This window comes from Numenius arquata, chromosome 10 (assembly GCF_964106895.1).
Source record: "Numenius arquata chromosome 10, bNumArq3.hap1.1, whole genome shotgun sequence".
Lineage (NCBI taxonomy): Eukaryota > Metazoa > Chordata > Aves > Charadriiformes > Scolopacidae > Numenius > Numenius arquata.
Window position 1 is genome coordinate 30178698 of NC_133585.1, and position 27541 is coordinate 30206238.

The following is a 27541-nucleotide window of genomic DNA, read 5'->3' on the forward strand; positions in this document are numbered from 1 at the left end:
TCTCTCTAAGGTGGGCACTGCCTTCTGACCGCTTGCGCCTTCACCTTCTCTTCGTGTGTCAAAGTCAGTCAAGGACAAAGGATGGAAAAATGGGATAATGGCTATCGTTGGAGCTGCAGAGTGATTCTGCCTGTCTGTGTTCTCGTGAGACCCCCTCCTGGAGTACTCTGGCCGGCTCTGGAGCCCCCCAACATAAGAAGGATGTGGATCTGTCACAGCGGGTCCAGAGGAGGGCTGCGGAGATGGTCAGAGGGCTGGAGCACCTCTCCTGTGAAGACAGGCTGAGAGAGTTGGGGTTCTTCAGCCTGGAGAAGAGAAGGCTCCGGGGAGACCAGTCTAAAAGGGAGATGGGGAGGGACCCTTTATCAGGGAGTGTAGTGACAGGATGAAGGGTAATGGTTTTAAACAGAAAGAGGGGAGATTTAGACTAGATACTAGTAAGAAATTCTTTACCCTGAGGGTGGTGAGGCACTGGAACAGGTTGCCCAGGGAAGCTGTGGATGCCCCATCCCTGGAGGTGTTGAAGGCCAGGCTGGATGGGGCTTTGAGCACCCTGGTCTAGTGGGAGGTGTCCCTGCCCATGGCAGGGGGGGGGAACTCCATTACCTTTAAGGTCCTTTCCACCTCTAACCATGCTGTGACCCTGCGAGCATGGCACCGAGGGATCACCAGCGCTCCGTACGGAGGAGGGACAAGCTCCGCTCCCCGGACACCCCCCGGCCGCTCACCAGGTGCGGCGGCACGTGGCGCGGGGCGGGGCTAGCGCCGGGCCCGCCCACCCGCGCGTCGGCCCCGCCCTGCCGTGCCGGCAGTCTCCTGTCAGGCAGCCCGCCGTGCCCGCTCCGCTACCCGGTTCCCGCCGCCGCCGCCATGTACCTCTGCAGGGCCGCCTCGCAGGCGCTGGCCTCTCGCCTCAGCCGCGCTCCCTCCGCTGCGAGCCGCCTCAAGCAGCGCGGTAGGCGGGGGGGGCCGCCGCAGAGGTCAAGGGGACAGCGGCGGGGGGGACGGGACGGGAGGCGGAGGGGGACGGGGACGCGCGAAGGTCGGGCGGGGGCGGCGGGCGCGCGGCGCGGCCGTTGGCGCGGTCCGTTACAGCGCTCGGCCGCGGCTACCCGCCGTGTGAGGGAGGGAGGGAAGGAAGGAGGGAGAGAAGGCGGGTGCAGCTGCTCGGTCACCCCCGGCGGGTAGCCCCCTGCCCCCGCGGGGCGGCTCGCCCTTGGGAGAAGCGGCGGGTCCCTCCCCTCCCGCTCCCTGGAAGCAGGCTCGGTGGCGGGCAGGTGTAAACCCCCCCCCCCCCCCCGCCCCACAGCCAGCGGGCCGCCGATGTCTTCGCTTCCACCCCCACGAGAAAATTAAAAACTAAAGGGGTTTAACCTCCCCACACCCACCTTAGGTGGGTGGCCGGAGCAGTGTTCCCTCAGCGGTCCTTTGGCAGGGAGGGAGCGTGAATCAGCCCGGTGTGTTGCAGCCATGGCTTTTGGCGCATCAGGAATTGTGTAACCAGTAGCAAAATAAATAAATAAATAATAATAATAATCCGCCAGCCGTGTTGGATGGTTGCAGGCTCCCTGAGCCTTGTAGAAGGGGGTAGGGCTGAGAAACTGCTGCAGAACCTGTATGTCTGTGTAAGAAGATCCATTAGGAAGCCTGGCTATCAAAGAGGAGCCTGAAAAGTGTGTCATGAGACAGATGATGCTAAACATAATCTGGCATGCAATGGCAATATTTTGAGATTGAGACTATTTTTGCAGCTACTGATTGCAACGCTCAGAGCCATTTTATATTTAATGAGCCCCCTTTCAATGGGGCATTTCTCATCGGTTCTACTCAGCTGGGATGAAGTAATGGAATTCAGCTGAAAGCTTTGGTGGCGAACAGAATTACGCGTGGGGTTTTTTTGAGATGTACAGGAGAATCTGGGGCTGGAGCAAGCATCAAAAGTACAGAAGCAGTGAACAAACATAAATGACTAACGCTGCTATTATAGTGAATATGTGCTCGATCGGGGATAAAATTGTGTAATCCTACCTGTCTGCCCTGTTGGCCAATACTTTAAGTTATGGGTTATGGGCATGTATCTAAATCTCAGCAGTCCATTTGAGAATGAAAGAATGTGAATTTAAAAGAAAAGGCTTTTTGCTAAAGTGCTGTGTTCTTAAACGGAAGAGGATTCGTTACCTCTGACTGCAGCAAGGACAAATTAATGCCTTAGGCAGGAACATTTTTGGAGTCCTTTTTTTTTTCTCTACATTCCTTAGGCAGTTCCTTAGTCTATATAGACTGCATCCCGTGCTTGGAAGCTGATAGGCAGACAGCGTAGTTCACAGAAGGTCTTAGACTCTTAGGAAGAGCTCAGCCATGTACCTTGTTCCGTTAAGCACCGTGCGCTGTGTTACTCAGGAGTACTAAACGTGGCGAAGCCGTCCCTCTCCCTTTTGTTACAGCTTTTTAAATTGTCCCTTCCCATACAAAGTTCAGATTCTGTCATTCTATTTTGTTGATCGTATTTTACCAGCACTTCACATCAATTTCAATAATGGTTTTTATAGCACCTCTTCGCCAGATGTCATCTGGGAGTGTTCCTGGATCTTCTGGAGAGACCATGATGTACTATCTCCTTGCTGGTGTTGCTGCTTTTGGTGGTTTATTTTATGTAAGTGTTTGGGAATGCAGTTGTTTGTGCTTTCTGAGTTGGCACAGTATAAGGCGTGTTCTGGGTTAAAGAATGTGATCAAGACACAAACCCTCAATAGAATGTGGATGTCATACCACATAATTAAATACAGTCTAACTTAAAAATCAGTTTAAGAGAACTAGTGAAACAGAATGTCTGTTGCTTGCCTGTTTCATTGTTAACTTTGATATCTAGTGCTGTTGTCATTCTTAGTGGAAGATGTATTTAAATCTACGTGAAATGAGTGTGTGTCCAAAGATGAAGTAAGGCACCTGCCTCCAGCCCCTTGGCTTTTCTTGTCAACCATGAACATTAAGAATATATCAAAGTGGGCCAGACAGGTGTGAAGTAAGCTGTCTGAAGCCACAAAGGGAAGATTATGAACCTTGTTAACTGGGCTACAAAGAAAGATAAGAATATTAATGACTTAGAAAAAGCATGTTAAAGTTTTGTAAATGTCTACTTCTGTCATGCTTTTTGGTAATCGTTCTCTTCCCGGCATCTAAATGTATCAGACTCTGTGCTTCATATCCCTAAAGCCTCCATTTCATAGCTTCCTGCCACCCCCCTCCAAGATTTGAGATAGTGACTAGCATATCCCAGAAAGGTACAAGTTTCCCCCTCCCACAAAATAATCTTGATTGAACACGCTTCCGCGTGTTCAAAATAGCGTGTGATTGTGTGGTTGCATATCTGGAGGAATAACAAATTCTCTTGCTGTCATCTTTTTACCATAGTTGCTTTTTAAATTGTCATTTAAAATACTGCGTTCAATTCCTGAAGCACTTTGAAAACTGCATGGTAAATTGTAACTGCTTTCTAACAATGGAGAAATATGAAATGTGTAAATATGTTAGTATATCAAAATAGATTTTTTTTTTTTTTTTTTTTAACCTTGCTTAGCATAATTTGAGGTGAGCTTAAAAACCCTTCTCTCCCTCTCCCATCTTTTTGTTTGGTAACTCTGTAGGGACGTAGCAATAAGTTTAGGTATAATTTCCTTTCAGGCCTACAGAGTAGTCAGTTCGTCCCGCAGCAACTATATTGAACATATGAATATTCTTCACGAGAGAGCTGAGGGGCGGAGGTCACGCAGGGGTGAGTTGAGCTCTTCTCTCTTGTTTCCTGGGTACAAAAGGATCTGGAACGGATTTCTAGATTGTCTAATCAGGCCTTAACCCTGTCCAAGTCCTTGTCTGAGCTCTGTGAGTGGGAGTAAAGACAAAGGTGGTCGTGCAGGGTTCTGTTACGAAGCTACTTCTGCGCAACTTTGGGGAATGAACTTAATGTTTAGGCAGTGAATCTGGCCTGTGATCAAGCTGCAGAAGTCTCTTTGGATGGAAAGAGTTGATGTGTGAACCATTAATTGTATATTGGGTATTTGCATTTGATTTACTGGAAGCTTAATGAAACTTGACTAAATGGATAATGCTGTCAAAATCAGTTTCGTATTTTGTTTATTGGGAGGGAAAGGAGATAATATCCTTTTCTCAGCCAACGGTTTGGCTCCAGGCCACGTGCCATCAGGGAACACAGTTCAATAGGAAAAAAACCTATGTTTTTTAAAAATATTGTAAATTGGACCCATTTCTCATCCCGTATCTTTGATTTTTGTCCTTTTGAATTTAGGATCAAATGAAAAGCAGACACCACACAAATGTATGGCAAATCCTTACTTAGCTCTTCATGCTTAAATAATTAGACCATGTTAGTTCAAATACTTGTAATGGAATGTTGTCTCTGTCTACATCAATTAGTGTTACAGCAGCATTAATATAAAAGAAGTTTGGCAAGCATGGCCTTGCTAGGAAAAGCAATTAGAAAAAATGACTTCTTAAAGATCTTTATATTTTTATGTAGTGTTATTTAAAAAATAATTAATTAATGAAGCCATAGCACTTGAAGCTCTTCCTTATTTTTTTCTGACGTTGACATCTAGAGAATTAATTTAATATATTTGTGTGCGCATGAAGAATAGATTTGAATAAGTATGCTGAGTTTAAATTTTGGTTTCAATGTAAGAACACGCTTTAAATTGTCTGCCTTTAAAATTATTTCTTTTGAAGTTGTTAGTCTTGAAGTTCCACAACACATCCTTAAGTTTTAGAGCTTCAAAACTACAGATTTTAAGATTTTAAATGGCAAAACACCTTAATTTCCTGTCTCTTAAGTAGCTGGAAGCAATACAATTTTTAAACTTAATTCTTTAAATGCTGAGAACTCGGCCACAATTTTAATGCAATCCTTCCCTGTCCCTAAAATAAAAAAATCTAACCAGAGCCAAAGTAGGTATTTTCTCTGCTGTTCAGGGAAGAAATGAGGGTTGTGCTCGTTACATTCTAACATAGTCAGAAGAACATGGTAGATGTGAAAGCATTAAGTGAACCTTCTGGGACACTCAAGATGATGCCAGTATATTCCCTCTTTTCTCTTAAGGTTCATTTCTGCAAGGTACTGAGTTTTAACCCTATTCTACCAAAATGTTTGAGTGGGATACCCGCAGAGTCAGTGGTGCTGTTCACCCCACTGAAGGCTATACCTGTGTTGCCCAAGACTGGGGTAAGAGTACTCAGTGCTCTGCAACTTAACTCTGACTTCTGGTACTCTCCAAACATCCCGTAATCTGATGCCTTGCACTCCTTAGTAATTTACATAAATGTCACAACCAATGGAAGGTGATTACTGCCTCCCTTATTATTGGTAATAAGAAGTCCAAGACATTTCTAAGGCCCTACAGTGAACACAGTTGAAACTTGTTTCCTATATTGTTTTCGATATTGGACTTCTGAGTAGCTAATTCAAATTCACAATACAAAGCTACTGTTGAATCAGCTCTTTTAAAAATCCTTCTTCATTCCCAACTGTATCCTCCCAAAAGAGGTTTCTGTTCCTACTTTTCCTATGGAATCCTCTGTGTGCTTTCTCAAAAAAATTAACAGCTCTCCTGCTCCCCTTTGTCTCCTGTTCCCTGCATAGTCATATTTTCGTGTGTACCTTGTCACAGAGTGTTACCATAGTATTGCTTTTCCCAGAATTGCCACTGCAGCTTCTTTCCCTGTGCATTCTTTAGATTCAGTTAGTCCTCACACTTTTTCACAGTAAGCATTGTTGATAAGACTGATTAAAAATTCTGTTATTGAAGTAAGCTAATATTTTTTAGGGTCCCATAAAACCAAGCCTATTAGCTTACTTATAAATAAGCTATAAAACAGTGCTGGTAACAATATGAAGGGACGGACAGAAAAGCAGCGTGCCAAACAGCACATTCATGGCGTATTTGCTACATGTCCAATGGCAAGAGAAGAACTTTCTAGCTGGAAGAACTTAATCTGAGGCAGCAGCTGATCAGAGAGAGACTCTCCTGATCCAAATGATTTTTGTGGCTTCTCATCTCGAGGAAAATTCTCCCTTTGTGCCCAAACCCAAAATGTCTGTTATAAAGAACTGGATGTAGCAAACAAGGCTGTCAAAACAAGAGAAACAATCAAATGCTATGCGAGGCTTATTTGTTTATTAGAGGGTTGAAATTCTATTTAATGGTATTTTAGTTAGAGATATCAGACATTTTAAAAAAGATCTAATAGCAAATTTTCTGTAGCTTTTCTGAAATGAAAGCTACTCTCAAATTTAGGGAGGGATTTAAAAGAGCCCCTGACAGAAGCCTGACTCGAAGTAGCAGTAGGAGATCTGGGACATCATTTGAATGGTAAAATGATGTTTGCCTTGCAGAACATTCTACTTGCTTATTTAGAAAATACTGAGTTTTGTCTTCCATTTGCATGTGACTCCTTTAAATTTGTTCCTAATTTCCTTCATTTTTAGCAATGACTTTTCTTTTTAACTTGATGCAAGCTGATTCAATCTTTCTAATCTATACTCTGCTTTTACACTTTCCAGACTAAAATACAAGGGAAATCTCTTTCCAAACCCGAGGAAGTTAAATACAAACAAAGGACAGTCGTTCACCGTTGCGTACCTTGCAGCCTACCTTGGGATGACTTTATACCTTCTATTGTAAAACTCCACACTTGTGAGACTTTAAAAGAACTACCTATGTTTGCAAGGCCAAACCATATTGAGCTTATTACTGAATCTGCTTTGTAGAAGGCAGTTCTGAGATTGAGAAGCTGGCTGTTCTGAATGAATGCACTCTATATTTGACTGTCCAATAAAGTGTTCTGAATGCTGAGCTTGGCTGTTAGTCTGTTCTTTGTGTAATTGATTTAGTTTTTCTGAAATATAGCATTCTCTTAAAGGGACATGATCAGGTTGCAGAATACAAAGCTTTGAGTTTTACTGAGCAATGAATAGGCTCGTGTTTAAACCTGAACACAAGAAAAAAATAGGCTTGCACTAGCATAAAAAAAACAGTAATTAAAGTTGATCTGCTTAGTTTTTAAACAGATACAAAAGAATAGAGTAAATTCTGACTATGTCTCTTTAAGCTCTTTCCTTTCTATTCTCACTTATTTCACACTGTAATACAAAACTTTATTTCCAGCTGTATTTTTTCACATGGTGAGTTGGTTCTAGTGGTAAACTTGCAATGAACACTCGGTATACAACTTTCTTTTGTTAACTTGATCTTATTGCATGTTTGCATGGTGATTGTGCATCCTTGTTGCTTTGTGCTGTTAGTTTTTTATGACTTTCTCAGCTGAGTTTGGAGTAATGCGTGACTGGGAAACACAGGGTTTTTCAGAGCCTGAAGAGTCTGACCTATAGCAGTGTTGACAAGTCCTTCAAAGACAGCTGGGACTTGTAAAAGGAAAATGGTTGGTCGTAATGGTGATATCTCCAGTAAAGTGAATGCTGATCACTTAAAATTAGCAGGTTATTTTCTTACTTATATACATCTAGTTTCAGTAGAGGTCCTCTGTTTTATTCTGCCTCACAGATTTTACCTTTCTTACTTGAGTGCTGTGTCTCTTGCAGTGGTCTATACGGTGCGTTCAGTATCAGTATAGCTTTAAAGAAACCAGGGTGAATAGGGACAGCAGGGTACCTATGGCAGCATAGAGCTAAGAGATGGCACAAAACCCATCTGGAAATTAATCCCTTGTTGGGCCTGGCATTGTTGTAGCTGTTGGCTCGCCAGCCAAGTTAGCCACCTTGAAAATAGCCCTGCACAAATTGAATGCACATCTTGGCTCACAGTGCTTCTAAGCTGTGAGCCTGATGGATGATAAACTCCATGAGAGCTTCTAAGTATGGTAGCAAACACCTTGTTCCCGGTCTGGTAACTCCACTGCTGAGTGCGAACTGGACAAGAATCCAGCTCCCTGTGACACCCATGAGTGCATTATCACTGGCCCTTTCAGCACAGCAGGTTTGGAGCAACACTTGGTGGGGTCCTTTTTTATCCTTCTCTGCACTTACACCTCTTGCAGTCACTTGCTTTAAGCCACAGATTCTTTTCTTATTACACTGAAGCAGTTATGAAACTCAGTAATTAAGAATATGGTTTCTTCATCTTGTAAACATCTTTTTTGGTGCCGCATTAGACAATATAAGGGGATTAATTATTGATTTCTTGACTTTGTTTGTAAATTCTGATCCCAAAGCTTAGTTTGCCATTTTAAATTTAAATGAGGATGATGGCAAAAAAGTAGTTGGTGAATTTGTGTTGCATGCATGCACTTTACTCTCTTTATTGTATTAAATAAATCCTTAAAAGGTGATGAAGAAGAGACGGCTGAAGTCCCTGAAGCAGAGACAGCCACGGAAGAGGCTGCTGCAACAGCTGCTGCTGGACCTGCAGCACAGGATGAGAGTGCTGGGGTATCCCCAGAAACTGGAGGGGAGACTGACTTACCGGCTCCAGATGCATCCCCTGCTGTGGAGGAAGCACAGCAGGAAGCTGCTGCTAATTCAGAAGCTGCTGCTAATTCAGAAGCTGCTGCTAATTCAGAAGCTGCTGCAGTGCAAGGTTAACTTATGAATGGGGTTTTTGCGTGTGTGTGTGTGTTGTGGGTTCTAAAACTCTGCCTTTTACTTCACAACATTAAGAACAAGCATCAGTGTTCTAATGGAGTTTGTCCTGCAGTGAAAACTAATTCAGGTGTTACCTTGACATATCATGAGCATAAGGTAATTAAGTTTATTAAATCACTGTCTCTAAAGCATGCTGCCTGTGGCACCACAGTCTAAAACCAGTAGAATGAGAAGTTTATTTTACTACCCCATTCTATTTCTCTTCTTCAAGTTCTTATATTAAGGTGAACATGTAGTGTGTCTGGTTAAACAGTTGTTTCAGTGACCTGGTTCTTAAGGGTTTGTTAAGGAATCTGAACACTTTATTTCAGTGGCCATTCCTAAGATATTCACACTAAATCATTACAGCTGTTCTGTCAACGCAGCTTTGACAGAATCCTGCATAGCAACCAAAATATTATCATGATCCCAGTGTTAAGGATATAGTAGGCTCAAAATTTCAAAATTCAATAAAACATCAAATTGGTATTAAACACTTAAATCAATCAGTGGTTACATATTCAGTATTTTGAACTGTCAGGGTGTTTGAAATATTTTGGTTTACTGTATGTTTAAAAAAATTGCAATAATACAAAGGCAAACCTATCCATAAATTGCACAAAATATAGGATTATAATTTAACTTGATTTTTTTTTTTTAGCAATTTTTTTGTTTGTTTAATACTAGCCTGTAAAGATAGAGCAGTGGCTCATCCTCATACCTCTTGATTTGTTCAGCTAAAGTTGAAATGGACACACATAAAGCAATTTCAATTTCTCAGTTGATACGAAAGCAACAAACATTAGCATCTACCCTCTCCAGTTAAAACAAACAAAGAAAACCACAAAAATCTTGCCAGCCTATCATGAGAGAGAAACTTCACTCTAGTCCTTGCTTTGGAAGGGAAGACTTCAGCATGGCTGTCGCAAGTATGGAAACCACTGAAGCGGTTTTCAGCTTGACTTAAACATGGAATCTTTACTGCACGCCTATGTTTGACTTCCTTTGAGAAAACAAACACCTACTTGAGAGGATATCTGTAAAACACAGGTCAAACTGAGATTAAAAGTGGTTTGACTGCTAGTCCGCGGGAGGTTATCATACTACCTTGAAAGGTATTAGCAGATTCTGGAATTGTTTTTGCTTTTTTCCTTGGTGACTCCAGGGAGGAATGGATGCATCTTAATTGCCTTTTTAACAAATGAACTTGAGAAATGAGGCAGCACTTCAAATGGCTGACTTTCGTGAAAGGTCTAGGTGTGAATGGGATTTTAATAAGTGTGTGAGTAGCCATGTGCTTGTCTGCAAAACGATCCATTACAAAATAACATTTTAAAACAATACTTGGTCCAATGTGCTAAAGGTAATAAAAAGTACAAGTATATTTGTAGTGACTATTACTGTTTAGATATAAAAAAAATATTTATAAGGTAGCAGTTACAGTTCCCAGAACCTGAAAAATTTTCATTTCTATGGAATATTTAGACCATTTCCTGTGGAAAGGCAGTAGTCTGGTATATGTTGAAGTTAGTGAATTAGGGTTGTTAAGAGATACAAGATGTTTTAAAATGTCCTGCAGTGTTTACCTCCACAGAGCAATTGCAAAATTTCATTTTAAGGAGTAGGTGCTTGCTTGTATCTAGAAGTGGTTGAATATTGCTTTCACAATGTTTATCTAGGAATATTTATTAATTGTTGGATAGGGTAGGATCTTCCGTATGTAAAATATTTCTGCTGCTCTATTGAAGAGGAAGCAGCCAGGATTTTCCATGAGAAGTGTTGTGCATCAGTGAATTAATTTTAGAATCTAATTCTAGACACAGTGACTTCCTGTAGTTAGTGGTCACTATTTTGTAAGATGAAATATATCTTGTAACTTAGTTACTGCTGGCGTTGACTGGAAGTGGGTGTGCTATTTAGAAATTACTGATTTCTTAGATCTGTTTTCTCTGGCAACATGCTTCCTGAAGAAAACAGCAGTAGAACAGCACTTCTTGATTGACTGGTTGATATTTATAAGGGATTCTGAGGGTCGTTTCAGGTGTCCCCTGTCAAATCTGTCTGCAGTGGTTATTCTTTGCTGTGTGGTAAAGCTGGTGGGAACAAAGCTGGGGGATAGAAAATTGTTGAGAAACTTCTGCGTGTTGTTTCAGCCCTCTTTCTTCCAGCCTCTAATCAGGATGTCACATATTAGCTAAAGCATTTCATATCAAGCAGCAGAAGCTGTACTTCCCTTCAGTAATTACTGGTTTCTAAAGCCAGGGAGTGTTCTCCCCGGTGTAGCGTTGCCTGATCTCTTTGGTGTTTCTGGGATGTCAAGACTTGCTTCTGAGAGCAGTTGTCTCATGCCAGTGGTCAGCAGTGAAGGCTGTTGTAAATAACTGTTCCTAACAGGTGTTCCTCAGTCAAGGGTGAACCCTGTGGATCTCCTCAGCAGTTCATGTGAGGTTCCCCCACCGGGGCTATGTCCTGCTGTGACTGCCCTGTAACCGGAGTCCTGCCCTGGGAAGCAGCGGAGGCTCCTGCCGCCAGGTCACCTTAGCGTTTGGCTGCTCCTCTCCTCCAGGCCCCGTCTGCGGCAGAACAGCGCGACCGCTGAAGCGGTTCTTCCCTCGCATCTCCGAGGAATTGACGGGGGGGCCTCTGGCTCCTGACCACGTGAAGGGTTTAACAAGCAGCACGTGGTCTTGCACGCGCAAGCTTAAACCAGTATCCTTTTCCTTTGAGCTAGGTAAGAGCTAATTTCCACTGGCATAATAACTTGAAATATAAGCAGATGGTATTTGGATTCAAAAGTTCTCTGCTCTCTACGGACCACTTTGTTCAGTGCTTAGCTGCAGTCAACAGCTACTTGTGTTTTTTAAAAAAATAATTTTATAATTAAAATCCTTCTGGAAATACCTTTCAGTTTTGTACTTAACCATCTTTATCATTTGTGTCCTCTCTGTTTAGAGGGGAAAAAAAGTGTATCTATGTTTCTGCTGAGGTAGAGAATTTTCTTTGAGAACTGCCAAGGGAAAGGCAGGCTTACTTTGAAAAAGAATACTTATTTAAATAACTCTTATTAGTTTTGTTGGTAGCTTGATGTTACTTCTGCAGATGAAGGTGCAAGTATTTTTATTGTTACCTCTGCTTTTTCAAATGCAATTTTTTCTTTTAATCTATAAGGCTTTCTATTATACGTTTGGAAGTGAAGGGTGCCAATGGACGTTTGTCTCCAGCTTCCAGTATGCATACATATATATATACAGACAACACAAATAGGTGATTATACACGGATGTGCAAAAAAACCCAAACCAAACTCAAAAAAACCCCACAATCTTGGAGGTAGGTACTTAATCAGGGTAATTTTCAATTTTACAAAGTTAATTACAATTGTACCTGGCTGGAATTTTTTCTTTGCCTCAATTTACAACCCATTACTGGTATCCGGAATTCTGTGAAATACTGTTGCCAAAAAAATACTGTGCATGTAACTCTGTTCCCAAGGTTTTAGCTTCCTCTAAATTCTAGTTTTCTGTACCTTTTTATTACTTCAGCTGTTGTGCTGTCACTCTTGGTTACTGCCTGCTGCTGCTAAGTTTCCTGCTGTTCTCCTACTGTACTCTGTATCTGGGGACAGTAAATTAAGATCAATTAGTCTTCGGATAGAACAAATGCTATAAAATGCACAGTCTGGCGAGCTGCTGTTTGGATTAGGCAGTGTGGTTGCATCTGTGACTTTTAGTTTTTTGGATTGCTGCTATAAACTTTTCTCCAACTCCTGTATTGAGGCTTGAGGTTTTGGCATCATCGATGGGAGTCACAAAAGGCATGAGCCCAAACCCGTGCTTTCCTGGACTCCCGACTTCCGCAGTGTAGGTTTTCTTCTAATTTTGTGAGTATTGAAGGACGTGGTCACTTCTCTGTTATTTCAAACACGGTTTGAGTGAGTAACTAGATTTGGGGAGGATTAGCGTGTGAATGTGCCAGTGTTTTCCATGTTAAGCTTCGAATGGCACTACAATGCCAGTTGTCTGCAGCCTAGAGAAACAAATATAGGCTGCGCTGGCCGGGAGTTACTGCTTTCTGGGCAGGACTTTTGCTGACCCAATCGCACAGTGATGCCAAGCAGACAAAACCACCCAACGGGATCAGTGTACGTGGTGTTTCCTTGGTACGTTGCCAAACTCTGGGTGCGTACTCAAATGCTTTGACACTGGGAGTATTTTGAAGGCTGTTGAAGAGTCCTCAAAGTCATTTGCGATTGCTCGTACTTACTCAGAGGCTTTCAGAATGGCATTGCTCAGCAGAACAAACACGTCCTTCTGGGCGCTTGTTTGCATGGGATGGAGAAAGGAGGAAAAGCTGTGTGACCTGCAGCTCTTCACAGCCTTCGGTGCTGGGGTGAGATGCAGCGTGGATAGCGCTGGACAGACCTTGTCCCTTATGATTATACCACTTGTTCTCACTTGGACCTCATGAAAACAACTACACTTTTTTTATTTATTTATTTCTCTTATCAACCTTGCTTGGATAGATCAGAAGTATCTCGTAACAGGCCTATTATCTTCCATTTTCATACATATAATGTCATGGCATGAAATGGGTCTCTAGACTGGTGTAACAGCAGACAGACAGAATCAGGGAAAGTATTCATATCATCTGACAAAATCTGTGCTTAATTACCAACTGTAATAAAGGTTTTCTATTCCGAATCTCCTCTTAGAGGATTTTTTTTTCTCTTCATTGATTGTGGTAGACTAAGGTAGCTAAATTAGCCTCTAGAAAGTTGAATTATGTGAATATTATCCTACTGGGGCAGTATCCATCTGTGGAACATTTGTTGGTCATTTCTGCTTCACATTTATCATTTTCTTTATCTATCCCGTGGGCTGCTGCGTTTATCTTTCATCTCTCTGATTGCCATACACTGGTCACTATGCTCTTCTCTCTTCCTCCTGTTTTCCTTCATAAAACTGAGCTTGTAGATGAGTTGTCGTAGCATAAACGGAAAATCTCTGTAGGAAGAATGTGAACAATACTTAGAAAAGACCTCTGTAAAAGTTGTGAGCATCTGAACACACAGGTTGGTAAATGGAGAGACTGCTCGGTTTCAAACACGCTGGCTGAAAAGAGAATTTTACAGCATGCACTGGGCTGGGGAGGAAGATTCCAGTAAAGTGGAAAATCCCCTAGAACTTCCCAGCTAAGAGTGAAAACAAATAAGTGGGGGAGAACTACATGAAATAACTGTTTTCCTATTTGTCTATTGTAGCACAAGGGGACAAGTAGCTTCTCAAAAAAAGACTAAAGCTGGGAAGAGGATGTAAAGTTAATAATGCCTAAATGATTGTCACTATTAAGGAAAAAATGGACTTACTGCTATTTACTAATAAAATATTTATAGCTCATTGTCAAGACTTAAAAATAGTCCTCAAATAACTTTATTTCTTTAAATTGCAAAGCAAGAACTCACTTTGGTGAGTTAATAACTGTTCGCATTTACTTTACGTCAAGTAGTATTACCTGTGTTATTTGAAATTTTTCTGTAAATACAGCATGTGAAGAAATGCTATTAGTGTCCTATTTTAGAGAAAATGGTAAGAGGGACTCCTTTCTGTTCTCCTGTAGTGGCAGTTCAAACCAGAATGGTAATGATGGGAACTTTTGTATTAATTTTTGGGCAGTGCTTCTCATTGCAGAGAGAAACATCATTTTCGAAAAACAACATGCTGGACTTTGGTTGCTCCTTTGTAAGTGGGTAGAACCTGGTGCATTACTTTGTATGAAGAATGGTGAAGAAAATGCCTAACTTTAAAAGGTTTTTTAGCACTCCTGAAGGATTTCATGCATCAGATTATTAGTGCATTTTCATATATGCTGTTTATGTTAACTATTTTTCCTATCAGTGGCTAGATGTTTAAAACAACCAACCAAACACAATGTGAATTGCTTCTCATTGCTACGAATTTTGTTACAGAATAAAAAAATTATATACTTGAAATTATATGAGGTATTATAAACTATTCTAGATTAATGTGGTATGCACTGTTATGCTCTTATTCTGACCATTACAGGCATCTCTGAATCTTTTTTTTAATCATCCATTGTAGAATAAGCTCTCTTGAAATGAGTCTTTGGTCATTAGTATGAACTAATGAGGCTTTTCTTAGGAACTAGTGACCTACATCTGGCACAAACAACCTGTGAAATGTTTGGTTGAATGAAGTTGTTTCTTTTCTTGCTGTATGGAGTGAGGAAAATTTTGTTTTCTTAAAAATGGGCTTCATAATGCCATGGTTTAGGCTCTCGGCTGGACCTCATGGATTTTTTTTTTTTCTGGATTAATTATGGATGGCTTGCAAAAAGAAGCAGCTGTCATATTTTTATAGTGGCAGGATTATTAGAAATCTCAGCCTTCCTTTGCTCATCAGTTTCTCAAAGACCTTGTGCTCTGACCCTCTGGTTCAGCTTTAACTTACGGAATAGCTGAAATGTCAAAAGGGCAAAACTCCTGATGCCCGTGGGCTCTAGCGGGGTTTTGCTAGGTAGGAAGGCTGAACCTGCCTTCATACCATGCCCAAACAACAGGGTGGTCAGGCCAGGGCAGTTCCGCAAACAACTTCTTGAGATCAATGTGGGCTTTGAGAGTTGCCAGCCACGTGTTCCTGTCCTGTGCATTCAAGGAACTGATTGGACTGAGAAATAATCAGTGCTTTTCTAAATAATTGTCAGTTCCCTGATGTGGTTTACTGCGTAGAGCTGAGAAGCTTATTTTTTTTCTTGAAGCTCAAGTGCTGAATACACAGTGTTGGAGAGAGATGTTGGTCTGTGGTTAACCATCCAGTAGGCTTTTTTTTATCCTTTTGAAGCCCAATGTTTAAGCATTAAGTGGTTTTCCTTTCCGAAGAAATGGGTAAATTACTGTAGCTGGTTATAATCTTAAACGGACATTGAATAAAATGCCAGTGAGCAGAGAGAGAGCATTTCAAGTAGTCCTGAGGGATGTTCCTGGTGCTTGGAATGTGGTGCAGGCCCTTTGTGCTGAGCTCCCTGTGTCTTCCTGGCCAATGAAACCTGAAGCACCTGGTCACTTTACAGAGATGTATACACAGTTTTGCCTGTTTTGTCCCAAACTGACTCGGTGATGATTATTTCCCCTTCTCCCTCTTGCTGGTGTGGCTGATGGTGAAGTTGAGCACCTGTAAGCAGAGGGGGGAGGTGCTAAACCCAAGTCAGCTGTACCTGGTGTGGCAGGTGGCTTCTGATGAAAGGAAGGAAGGTGACCTTAGCTGTCACCACTACCTCAGGATGTAGAACAGAAGCCATTGTTGAACAAACTTCTTTTCCATTTTCCTTAAAGCTGATGATAGAACCAAAATATGTTAAGTTGGTCTTCTTACTGCTACTGGTGTGTAGCAGTAGCAGTTTTGCAGTTTTGCTACTCTATTTTGCAGTCTCTCAAATACATTTTTGAGTTACTTTTCAAACATGGCAGATTTTGACTTTTTAAAACTCAATTCTACCGAACTGTCAGCTTTCCATTAGCAGGTCTTTAAACTATGAAAAGGAAAGGGAATTTGTTCCTCTGCCTGTCCTAACATTTCAGGGAACATCCTGAGACCCTCAGTGGATCTTACTGAGAAGAAGCTTTATGTAAACAAAGGCATTACATTCCAGTGTGAGTAGTTCTTTAAAAGACTCTTAAATTAAATATTGTTTCTGTTTTCACAATGAAATTTGACTTTTTTTTTTTTTTTTTCCTTTGGAATTAGTGTGTGCCATTGGTTATGTTATAGGCAGCTTGAAATATCAAAGCCTTTTTTTGTACTCCAGCTTTGGTTCGTGCGCTCCAGGCAGATTCCATTTGTATTATGCTGGCTAACTTGTATTATTTTAGCTTTATAAAGCCAAATTCTTCTGCAAATAACATTTTTTAAAGTAATTGAACCTGACGTTCTGCATTACAGATACCAGCCTCATCTTGACTGCTTAGAAAAAAATAATTTTGTGATATGAAGGATACTGCTCTAAGTGAAATGCTTCACTCGGAACAGTGTATTTTTAAATATTTTTAAGAATTGCAGGAAACCAGTGCCTGTTCAGATTTCTTTGTTGCTGTTTCTAACTTGAAGTATCATTTTTTAAATGAATCAAAGGATGAGGATTAGAATAAAGATAAGATAGTTAAAATATATTAGTAGGGACACACAAAACTGGGGAAAAATATAGAGGCTGTTCTCCTGAGAAGGCTGTGGTTGTCTTGTATGATTTTGTTACGAAACTTCCATCCTAGGGGGAGGGAAAATGGCCACCTCTCCCCAGCAAGGAAAAAAATCGAATGTAGCTTTCATTCTAAAATATAGAACAACTCTCTTCTCCTTATGTATTGTAAATAAGGAAAACATACTTTTAAAAGTATAAATATATACAAGTATAAATATATACAATTAAAAATACAAGGTAAAAGCTTAAACTCTGGTAAGATTTAAAGATATAGTATGCAAGTTAGTTTAATTATGCCTACAGGCTATTTGTATCAGTCATCTATAAATTGGTATCAATAGATACTAAAAATAATAAAGTTTCAACACAAAAGCACTCTGAATAAGGAGAGCATTTGCAGCAGTGTCGAGTTGACTGGCCAAAGCTGATAAAACTTTTGTTGTAGGAGTGACATTTTGAATTCCAAGAGTGCCCCCATGCTTTTTTTTAAAATTTGGACTTTTCCTTCTTTTAATGCTGCTCAATGAAAGACAGCTTCCTCTATTTTTACGTTAAGAGAAAAATATACTTCTTTCACAAGGTAAAGTGCTTCGCATGCACGAGGAAAGAGGAAAGCAGTTCTTTCCTTTTTAGAATAATTTCTTTCTATATGTAAAGTAAGTTTGGTTTGTTTGTTTTCTTAACAATTAGCTGCTACTCCAGTGCAAATATGAAATTATAAAATAATACATACGTATTAGACAACTGGTAGTTCGTTTTGTGAGCTTTCAGGCACGGTATGTGGTATGAAACACAGCTTGGAAGATTCAGCTTTATGAACACTGAACGCTAAAGCCTAACAACATGTGCCCTGTAGAAATGCTATCAGAAACAATATCTTCTACAAAAATTCTTGCAAGAACCAAGTTCTTGGCAGATTTCAGGTCCCTCTTATCGCCGTCAGTGCCAACTCAATTCGCACCATACCTCCCTTTCACCTGCCTGCTTCAAGATCACCCTGTAGCGTATTGTTTCCCAGGCGGTAGGACATGACTGCCTGTGTGAGCCCGTTTAATTTCAGGCTAGAGCTTTGCATCCCAGACAAAAATCCAGGCTGATTCTGCAGAACAACTCCCTCAGGAAAGTGGGAAAGCTTGAAATGCTTGAAAGCTTTGGGGAAAGAGGCCATGCAAGCAGCAGGGTCCGGGTTCTGAAAATCAATCCTTGTGCATGGGGTTTTGTGTTGGGTTTTATTATTAGCAGGAGAAAGTCAATCTGTGTGTGTGTGGTTTTTTATTTTTTATTATTAGTTGGAGCAAAGACGAGTTGGTCACACAGGGCGTGCAACTCCCGGCTTGTCGTGCTTCTCTGTTCTCTGGGGGGATGCTGAGCTTGCTAAAATTCAGACAGTTCAACTGACGATCATGAGGACGCAGAAGCACCCTGGATTCGTTTTCCGTTCCACTGGGAATGCACAGAAACGTAGTTCTGCGTGCTCAGTGCCGCAACATTAGCACTTGTAAGAGTAAAAACTGTCTTTAAAGACTGCAGGAATAACTACTTTATACAGGAAGCAGCTTGCTTTTTTCAGTGAAATGAGAGGGATAGTTTCCTAAAAATTACATTTCTAGGTGGAACTAGATGTTGGATATTTGTGCTAATAAGCTACTGGAGCTTCCTAATGCTGCTGCCTTATTTTAAAAAACAAAACAAAACAAAAACTTAATTTCCTTTTGTCTGTAGAATCAATTTCCTTTTCTGTATTTACTCAAAACAGATGTGTTTTCATAACAGAAATGGTTTGGTATTGTGTGTGATGCGTATGTAATGTGCTGCTGGTACTTGTCCGGTCATGTTCTGTTCCTGCATGTGCAATTTGGAAGGATGTATTTCTTCTCAAAATGGTTATTTTGTAAAGCACAGGAACTAAAGAGTACTTGAGAGTGCATATAGCTATCCCGGGCAGAAGCAGGTGGTATTTTTGTTAGGGTTCAGCGTTACACGTAAGCAGCGGGTGTTACAAAGATGTTGAGTTCGGTACTGGTGGTTGCGCAGTGGAAATATGCCAGGGGCCGAACTAGCCTGAGGACTAGGTTTGTCCTCAAAATCCTCCGTATGTTAAAATCCCTTTGAATGCTTCCAGAACAGCTGTTGATGCAATATGCAAAACCTAACCACTTGCCTACAGTTAGTAAAGTTGATTAGTTTGATTTCTCTGAGGCTTGAAGTTCTTTTATATTATCTTTTGTTGAAATCCCAAGAAAATTAAGATGTGTAAGTGCATTAGTATACACAAATGCCTAGCAAAACTGAAGAAAACTGTACCTGCTGCTACTGGGACGTAGCTACTTGGCCCGGGGGAAGATTTAACATTGATAAATGCCCGGTGAAGAAGCATAAGAAAAATAAATATCAATTTTTCAGAAAAATATTATAGACAAAGGCAATTTGACTGGAATGCTACAAGTGGGTATTTTGTTAAAGATGTTAAGGAGCTGTGGTAGTTTTGTGCAATACTGATAGTAAAGCAGCTGGGCATTCAGCGGAAAACATAAGACGAATAGCACTTAAACACCATGTGCGTTCATTGCAGAGAAGCAGCTGCACAATGCAGATTATTTTGTTCACTTAAAGCCTGTAGGAACTGTAAGAAAACTGGCATAAATAGACAAAATTAGTCATAGTCATCACTGCAGAAGGAAATACAGGGACTTCAGAATTTCACACTGATCATCACTCAGAAAACACCACAGAACCAGTTAAGACGCTGTAACTTGGTTTTGGAAAAATAAAGTAGCTTAAATTTTATGGTATTTGAACTACGAAAAGTTAGAAATTATTTCAGTTGCATCTATTAATTGCTGTCAAGTTTCATGACAGGCTTATTAACAACTTTGCAATAATTGAACAGACAGAAAAGTGAAATCCTTCTTCCAAGGATTATGGAAAATGAGTCATCATTGTACCAGGCATAGATTAAAATCTCTTTTATGAAATCGGGTGCTACTGCAGGATTTGACATGGAACAACTGCGAGAGATTAAGCTGGACTGAAAAAACATGAAATGCATGCAGATTTAAAAAAAAAAAAGGGGGGGAGGGAAGGGGGCGGGGGGCAGGGTGGAAATAGCATCTAAGGAAACAAAAAGGAGAAGTTCCTAACCTTCTAAAGCTGTGTGCCACCAGCTGATCAGTAGGAGAGGCCGTGAGGGACCTGGGCACTATGCCTGATGTTCCCTGCAGAGAAGGGGCCATGTGGCAGTCCCGATTCTGAAAGAGATGGGGGACTCATTCTCAGCTTGCCAGGTCATCATTCATCTGGTGCTGCCCTGGGATTGCAGCAGTTCCTTAGGACAGAGAAAAATGTGTTGACGCTGTGACTGGGATACAGAGCGTTTGTTCCAAGACTGAGCTGTGTACAAACCACCAAAAAACACACCGAGATTTGATTCAGTATGTCAGATTAATGCTTAAAATAACCTTCGTGGTTATAGACTGGTTCTTATTTTCATGGTGCTCAAAGCACCAAAGGACACATAGCTAGCTTGCTGTCATTGCAACAGGCCGAAGAAATGATGACAAAATGATCTTCACGGGCCAGTCTGAATCCTTGCTGGATGTAATGCCCTATGGCATGGATAATGACCCGGTGAAGCTTCCACGTCTGGTGCTGCCATGAGCAAGTGTGCTTGGACCCCCAGCTTCTGCCAGCTTTCTCTTCTCAAAAAGAGCACTTCGGCTGTGGCACCAGGAAGGTGGTTCCTACGAAACTCCAGCCATGTGTGCTCAAGGAACGCATGTGAAAGCCACTTGGATTTCTAAAAAATGCAAGTACCAGCTAGAGTTTTCTGCAGACCAAGGACAATTACTCATATCTACAGACACAGATTTTCAAAAATGCAGTGCCTGTTGCAACAAGGCCCTTTGTATTCTAGGGATTGACAATTCTGCAGAGACCTGGATGGATGCATTGGGAGGAATCCGTATTTTGTTGCAGTAGACTGCCTTTCTGATAGCCACAAAGAATACTTCAGACCAGAGAAATCACTCAGTACAAGTGGTATAAGTGTTAATGTTTGTTTTCAAGGCAGGTATTCCTGTAGGTGACAAAAAAACACAATTCCTATTCAAAGGAAATGAGGTTTTACTAAGAAGCAGGAAAAGTCCATGTTGTTCCCTCTACTTGCTTACTGATCTACTCTTCTTGGTGCAAAAGAAATCAAACCACTGAAACATCAGAAGAAATAAACAAAAATTAGCAAGATGAAATACTGTAAGTCAGAGAGCAAGTGTTTGGTAATATAAACTAAATGTTTGATGTTACAAACTCAAAACCGGCAGCTTGTTACCATAGCAATTATATTGCATTACATCAAGTGATGCTAGCTATAAAACATCGAACGTTCTGAATTTCAAATGTACTATTTTTATTGCTTAGCTGTTCCCTATAAAGACAAAGGTAGCGATTCCTGACTTTTTTTTTCTGTTGCTTCTTCAAAATTTAGTCAGTATTTTGCAAAATAAAATGAAATAGTTGATGTTCAGAATATGCTGTATTTAAATAGCTGGTATTTGGGAAACAGCATGGGATGCTAGCTCTACAGAACTCCTGTTTATGGCATTTATTGAACTTCTAATGAAGCCGCTTAGTTAGCTGTATTTAATATACTTGTATCTTAGTATAGGACACGATTTGTAACAACAAAGTCCCTGCAAATCTTATCCATGCCGAGCAGTTAAGGTGTGTGATGATGGAGACCTCCAACAGTAAAGTTAGAAGAATATGGTAAGGGAGAATTTACTCAAGTAAAATTTAACATGTAACTGCTGGATGAAGTCTTCGGTCTCTCTGCAGAGTGTATCTGTATATAGACATTTTGCCTATTACAGACTTTTTACACAGATAGATTGCTTTATCCTTAAGAAGTATTGAAAAATGGCTAGTTGGCAATCACGCTACCCTGGAATCGCAGACTGAACCTTCAGCCTGATGCTAGGATATTTCTGCATTAAAACTACCCGTGATGTCTTTGCAAGGTTACGTGGAGTGTATGTGTAATGTCCTGTGGTGTTGATCAGACTAGGATTATTTCCATGAAAACTTTACCATTAGTGCCTTGCACATCATTAATAGTTTGACAGAAATCAGAAAATTAAATGACGGTATCTGCAAGAGAATATACATGTTAGAGAACACTCACCTTTGTCTAAAGACATGAAAATAGTTATAGTTTTCTGCCCTAGGGCTGGGAAGAGTCAGACTTTCCCTGGAATTCTACTTGCAAACTTTTATTTGCATGGTAAAATGTAATCATCTGATAGATCCTGTTGTCTTCAGATACTTCAAAAATGTATTTTAGGCAGGTGCCTCATGCTTTGTGGGCCTTTGTGCCAGTGAATGGAAAGACAATTATCTCTCTGATTTGATTCATAGAAACTGTGAGTGAAGTCTTGGATGTTGCAGCTTCTCCCCATGAGGAAAACTTAGACAGTGTCAAGGAAGGAGTAGCCTCAGCAGCTCAAGAGATTTCTGAGACATCCTCGATGAGCCAGGACGTTGATGCTGAGGAGTCGGGACAACCTTCAGAAGGTGCAAGAGTACAGCTGGGTCTGGAATGTTTTGTCTCTGAAAAGCACTAATGGCTGTTTGTGCTGAACTAACTGCAAGAGCATGCAGAACTGAAGTGACGCAATGTGGCTGCTAGCGATGACGGTGTTTGGCATCATCGTGTTAGCAGAGAATTTAATTTTGAAATTATATGCCATGCAATAGAAATAGGTATTGCTAAGTTGGACCGTGGGGGTGTTTTAAGCTCAGTGCCCTGCTAAGTGGCTAGATGGAAAGTTCATTAAGAGCAAGAAATTCTCCCTTGTCCTTCATAAGATGTAACACACTTTTTAAACATCTGACCTAATTTGAAAGATAGAGTTCTCTTAAATTACATTGCTGTGAAGAAAAATAGAGAGCATGTGATATTTATAAATGTTACAGTATTTCAGTGAAGCTATAAATGATCTTATATTGCTATTGAAGTTGAACGATAAAATTGAATGCAAAGAAAAATGTGTGTTAAAATCATCACTGCGGAGATTTTCAAAGGAGTTTAGAAGTTTGTCCTCTAAACTCTTTTACAATTAGAATTAAAAAGTGAAAAGGAAAACTGTCTGTATACCTAATATGACTTTGTAAATTGTATCCTTTTGGTCCAAAGGATCCTTTGGACTAAAGGGAAACAACTTACTTGACTATTTGTCATCAAATAACTTGTTTCCAATGTTTCTCATTGGTCTTTTGTCTCCATTTTCAGTTTCTGTGGAGGAGAAGACACCTGAAGAAGTTGCTAAGGAACCCTAAAGGTACACAGTACAATTGCAGCATGTGGCTTCCTGTTCTTCACCTTACTTTTTTTCTCTGTTAGTGGCAATTGCAGCATGTGGTCAGTCTGCACATGCACTCTGATGGTGAATTTGTATTTCTGCTCCCAACAAGCACACTGCAAAAAAGAACTTAACTGAAGTATTTCTTAGGATTTGGGAACCATCGCTGGCATCTTTTAGAGGCTAGGGAGGAAAACTTTTCTATATCAATTGTCATGCTGGGTATTTATTTATGGCTTTATCTTAGTCTTGTGCAAGCTGGATAAAGACCCAAGAGCTGTAACCTCATTCTAAGCAAGAAGTGTTCTTTGGACGTTGATTTAAATTTGATAGATACTGGACTTGTGGATTATTGCCTTATACAAGTGAAGTCTTCTCTTGTTATTCCCAGTGTAGACACAGTGAAGTTGTAACCTTCTGGACTGTTTTTTTTAAAGACATTTTTTCACAATTAGTCTCAGTGCACTTTTAGTTTGTGCTAATGAAAACTATTGAATAGAATATTCTTACTATTTTGCTAGTATCTTGTTCAGTTGGCTTTATTACTTTATAGAATAAAAAACTTTGTCCACAATGTTCTTACTACGTTGCTACTCCCTGGGACTCCCCTTTCCAAAATGGACTGTAAGATGGTGATGGAAACCTGAGAGAATAAACAGTTTGGCTGAAATATGAACGTGAATCTTGGTAGAAAAGATATTTACTAGAACAGAAACAGCTGAAAGTTAAGCAAATAAACTTTCCAGATCAGGAATTCTCCAAATTAATTTGATGCTAGTTAACAATTCAAACACTAATTCTTGGAACACCAGTACAAGAGGAGAAGGCAACAGAGCAAAGAAAGTTATATTTCATTGCATCCGCAAAACATACGTTCTAAATACACTTACACAACCTTATTGTTATGTTCTGAGTCCTTTGCAAATGCACATTTGCCTATTCCATCATCCACTGCAATATAAAATAAGGTAATGCCTCTTATCTTCTTGTGATAAAAGGTAAATACTGTTCTTAAAACTGCATTGTCTTCTTGCATGTTGTTTTAGCATTCAAAACTAAGAAAAAAAAAAATAGAGCAAAGCCAGGCCCAGAATTATAAAATAATTTACAAAATGCCAGTGTAGGGTAATTTCCTCTACCAAATAGAATTTTTGTGTTTTACTGGAAATAAAGGTGTGAAGGGGAAAAGATATTTAATGAATGTGAGTTGTGCAGGAAATTTGCAAGTGTGTGCTTTTCAAAGCTTTTATTTTTGCTTAAAGTGAAAGCTAAGGGCACCCAAGGTTACCACATCAGAAAAATAAGTTACCAAGTAATTCTCTCCACTCTGGGACACATAAATGCAGTGATATAGAGAATCTGGGACACATAAATGCAGTGATATAGAGAAAGCAATAAAGTTAGGAATTTTTTTTTTTTTTTTTTTTTTTTTTTCTGTGAACATCTTGCAGTCCTAGAAATTGTTGCATTGTTATTCCAGATTTTGATTTAGACAACAAATATCCAATATAGCCAGTTCAATTAATGAAAGCAGAGATGGTAACTGAAAGGAGTGGGAGTGGGAGGGAAGATAAGCTGTAGGAAGCACCTTTGATGGAAAGAATTGAAAATAGATGAAAAATAGATGAATCTGTTACCAGAACACAGGTCCACTGAATTCTACTTAAACTACTTGGGCTCTTTTGTCAAATAAATTTTACTTTTTATGAATATAGCATCACAAGGTTACAAAAAGAGTCTCTTACTGAGTTCCAATTTGATCTTGTTGGGGGAGAAAAAAAGATTTATAAAACATTTTACTGCTTAGTGCTGGAAGATTGCTGGCTGATTTATTCCAATTTACAAGTCAAAAGCCACAATGCACACCCAGTCAGGAAAGAATTTTTAAAATTTTTTTCATGTATGTTTTGATTGTAAGCACTTTAGGCTATTGACATTAAGTTTGAGTTTGCATTAAAACACAGTACAGTTTTTAAGGAATTCAAAGCAAAAAAAAATAATCAAAAGAATGTTGATATGAGAATTGAATCAGTATGCAGTTAGCTTTTTAAAAAATTACTAAGTATTTGGTGAAGGGATAGAAGTAGTAGTAATGGATTAAATCCACAGATGAAGCCTTGAATTGATACTGAGAGTACGCCTGAGTAAGAATATACTATTGTTCCCCTTTCTTTCCAGAGTACAACCGTTCTACTCTGTGTGGCTGTTGGCCCCAAACTCACACAGCTACGAATCTACTTATATCAGTAATCTCAGCAAACACAATTGGTTTACCTCGTGCTTAAAGTTAAGCAAGTAACTATTTGTAGAAGTGAGGCTTAGTGGAATGTGTCCAGCATGCATGGGAATTGATTTATGCCTGAGCAACATGGGGTTCCTTGAAACTGGGCTTTGGTGGTGGTAGCAGAGCAAATTTTCACGAGCCATCAGATAAGCGTGATTTACACAGTAGTAGTATTTATATGCTGTAACTCACTTAACTGATAACCTGCAGTCAAATTTACAGTGTGCTTTGAATGTTTGCAAATAAAAAGACCTGATGAATCAAGTCTGTTGCTAAACATCATTTATTGTTGCTTCCTCTAAATAAGATTTTTTTTTTCTTTTTCCCAGTAAGCAGTGCTGAAGCCTTTGAAAAGCTTAATGGAAATATTTGTGGCAATCAACCAGCTGATTCCTGTGTGAAACCTCATACTCTTCCTTGGAGACATAAAAGAATTGTGCAGTTTGTCATACCACACGCTGCTCCTTAGGACCAGTATTCATTGCTGCAACAGACAACCTAATACAATTTAAGTTGGTTAGAGAGATGCTTCTGTGATTAACATCTCCGCTTTAGAAAGTAGCATCCAGTAATAACTGTCAAAGCACGACTCAGCATGTAATAAATAGACATGCTGAGAGAAGCAGTAGACTTAACTGAAACCATGTCAAGTGAACTCATCCTAGGTCTTTGTTGTCTCATTATGTATATTGTTTTCTTACTTTCAGTCCAAACTGTGGTGCATAATTATATGATATTAACATTCCATGCTAAAATGTAAGTAAAAGGTTTTAACTAAGTTAAAAACTTATAAAAATTACCTGTTAGTATTTTTAAGCTGGGTCACAGGGAAAATAACAACTTTGCTTGCTCCTAAGTTTGGATTTGCAATTGTAATTGTAGGACATTTGGCTGTACAAATCTAATTTCCCCCCTGCATAAACATTTTTGATGCTACACTTCATTGCACAATAATATGCAGGAATAAACATTTTTAAGGCTCCTGCTCTGAGAACAAAACCCATTCGCAAGTAGTAGCAATAGGTACTTTACAGCATGAAAATCAAAATAACACTGGTTAAGTTATCACCATTGATTGAAGTCGTGGCTCCTACCTTGCAGGTGCTGGGCCCTGTTCCTACCAAACCTTATTCAGCTTCCTGTAGTCCTTCTGTGTTGTTCTGTCTTAGCAGTGACACGCAGCTAGTGGCATTACAACATGGAGCTTTGACAGAATACTCTTATAGAAATCATGAACAATTTAGGCTGTGGTAAAGTTTGCAATGGCCAGCAAAATGGCAGATGGCCCGTGGAAGGCTATGCCACAGGTGTTCAAATGGACAAGGATTCTTAGGGACTAATAAAGAACAGAATCACTAAATAATCTTTCCTTTTTAGTATTACCTTAATAATGAAAAAATCTGTAATGAATAGTGGGTTTATATGACACTGTTCTCCTAACCCTCTATTGTGCTATGTGCATGGGTGTGCATTTACTGCAAAATTTTCACTGAGACCCATTACAGCCGTCACAGAATGGCGATAATTCTAAACTGGGGCCAAATAAGGTGTATTATACACAATTTATATAAGAAGCGTGAACTATAAGGTGCATCTGACTACTTTCTCTTCAAGTAGAACTGTGGAAAAATGTTGAAAGGGAAATGACAGCATTATGACATTCCTACCCATGGCACAAAGCAACACATGCTCCTTCCCCAATTGAAAAGCAAATTATAATAGCATTCCAACAAAAATGCAGCCTCTTGCCCCTGTACCTGCTTAGGAATAACTGGAACAATGCAGAGACAAAATCAGGCTCCTGAGCTTCAAGAAGCCATACCACAGCCTTCTGCTTAAAGGATAAAGTCACTGTGATGAAAAGCAACTTTTGTAGATAGAGCTACTGGAATAAAAGTCTTAGACTGCTGTTTTGTTGGATGAGAGTCTATCTTTATTTATCTGGTAGATTAAACATCCTATGATAGATGCATACTCTTAAATGTTCCATTTTGTCATTTTCACTAATTCCCAGTAAAATAAACTGTTTCTAATTTCTACAGCTG

At 40.0% G+C, this 27541-nt stretch overlaps 1 protein-coding gene across 2 annotated transcripts; it reads left to right on the forward strand.

Annotated features, from left to right (window-relative positions):
• Positions 1-864: 864 nt before the first annotated feature.
• MGARP (mitochondria localized glutamic acid rich protein) lies at positions 865-27415 on the forward strand. Of its 2 annotated transcripts, none has more exons than XM_074155047.1 (6): positions 865-955; positions 2550-2653; positions 3682-3772; positions 8352-8587; positions 23143-23191; positions 25826-27415. In XM_074155047.1, exons 1-6 carry the CDS (start codon positions 871-873, stop codon positions 25963-25965), a joined length of 705 nt encoding a protein of 234 aa, XP_074011148.1. In that variant the 5' UTR covers positions 865-870; the 3' UTR covers positions 25966-27415. The 2 variants fall into 2 exon arrangements, with proteins under 2 accessions (XP_074011148.1, XP_074011147.1); XM_074155046.1 differs by lacking the exon at positions 25826-27415 and adding an exon at positions 22269-22442 and having other exon boundaries at positions 871-955; positions 8352-8603; positions 23143-23189.
• Positions 27416-27541: the final 126 nt, after the last annotated feature.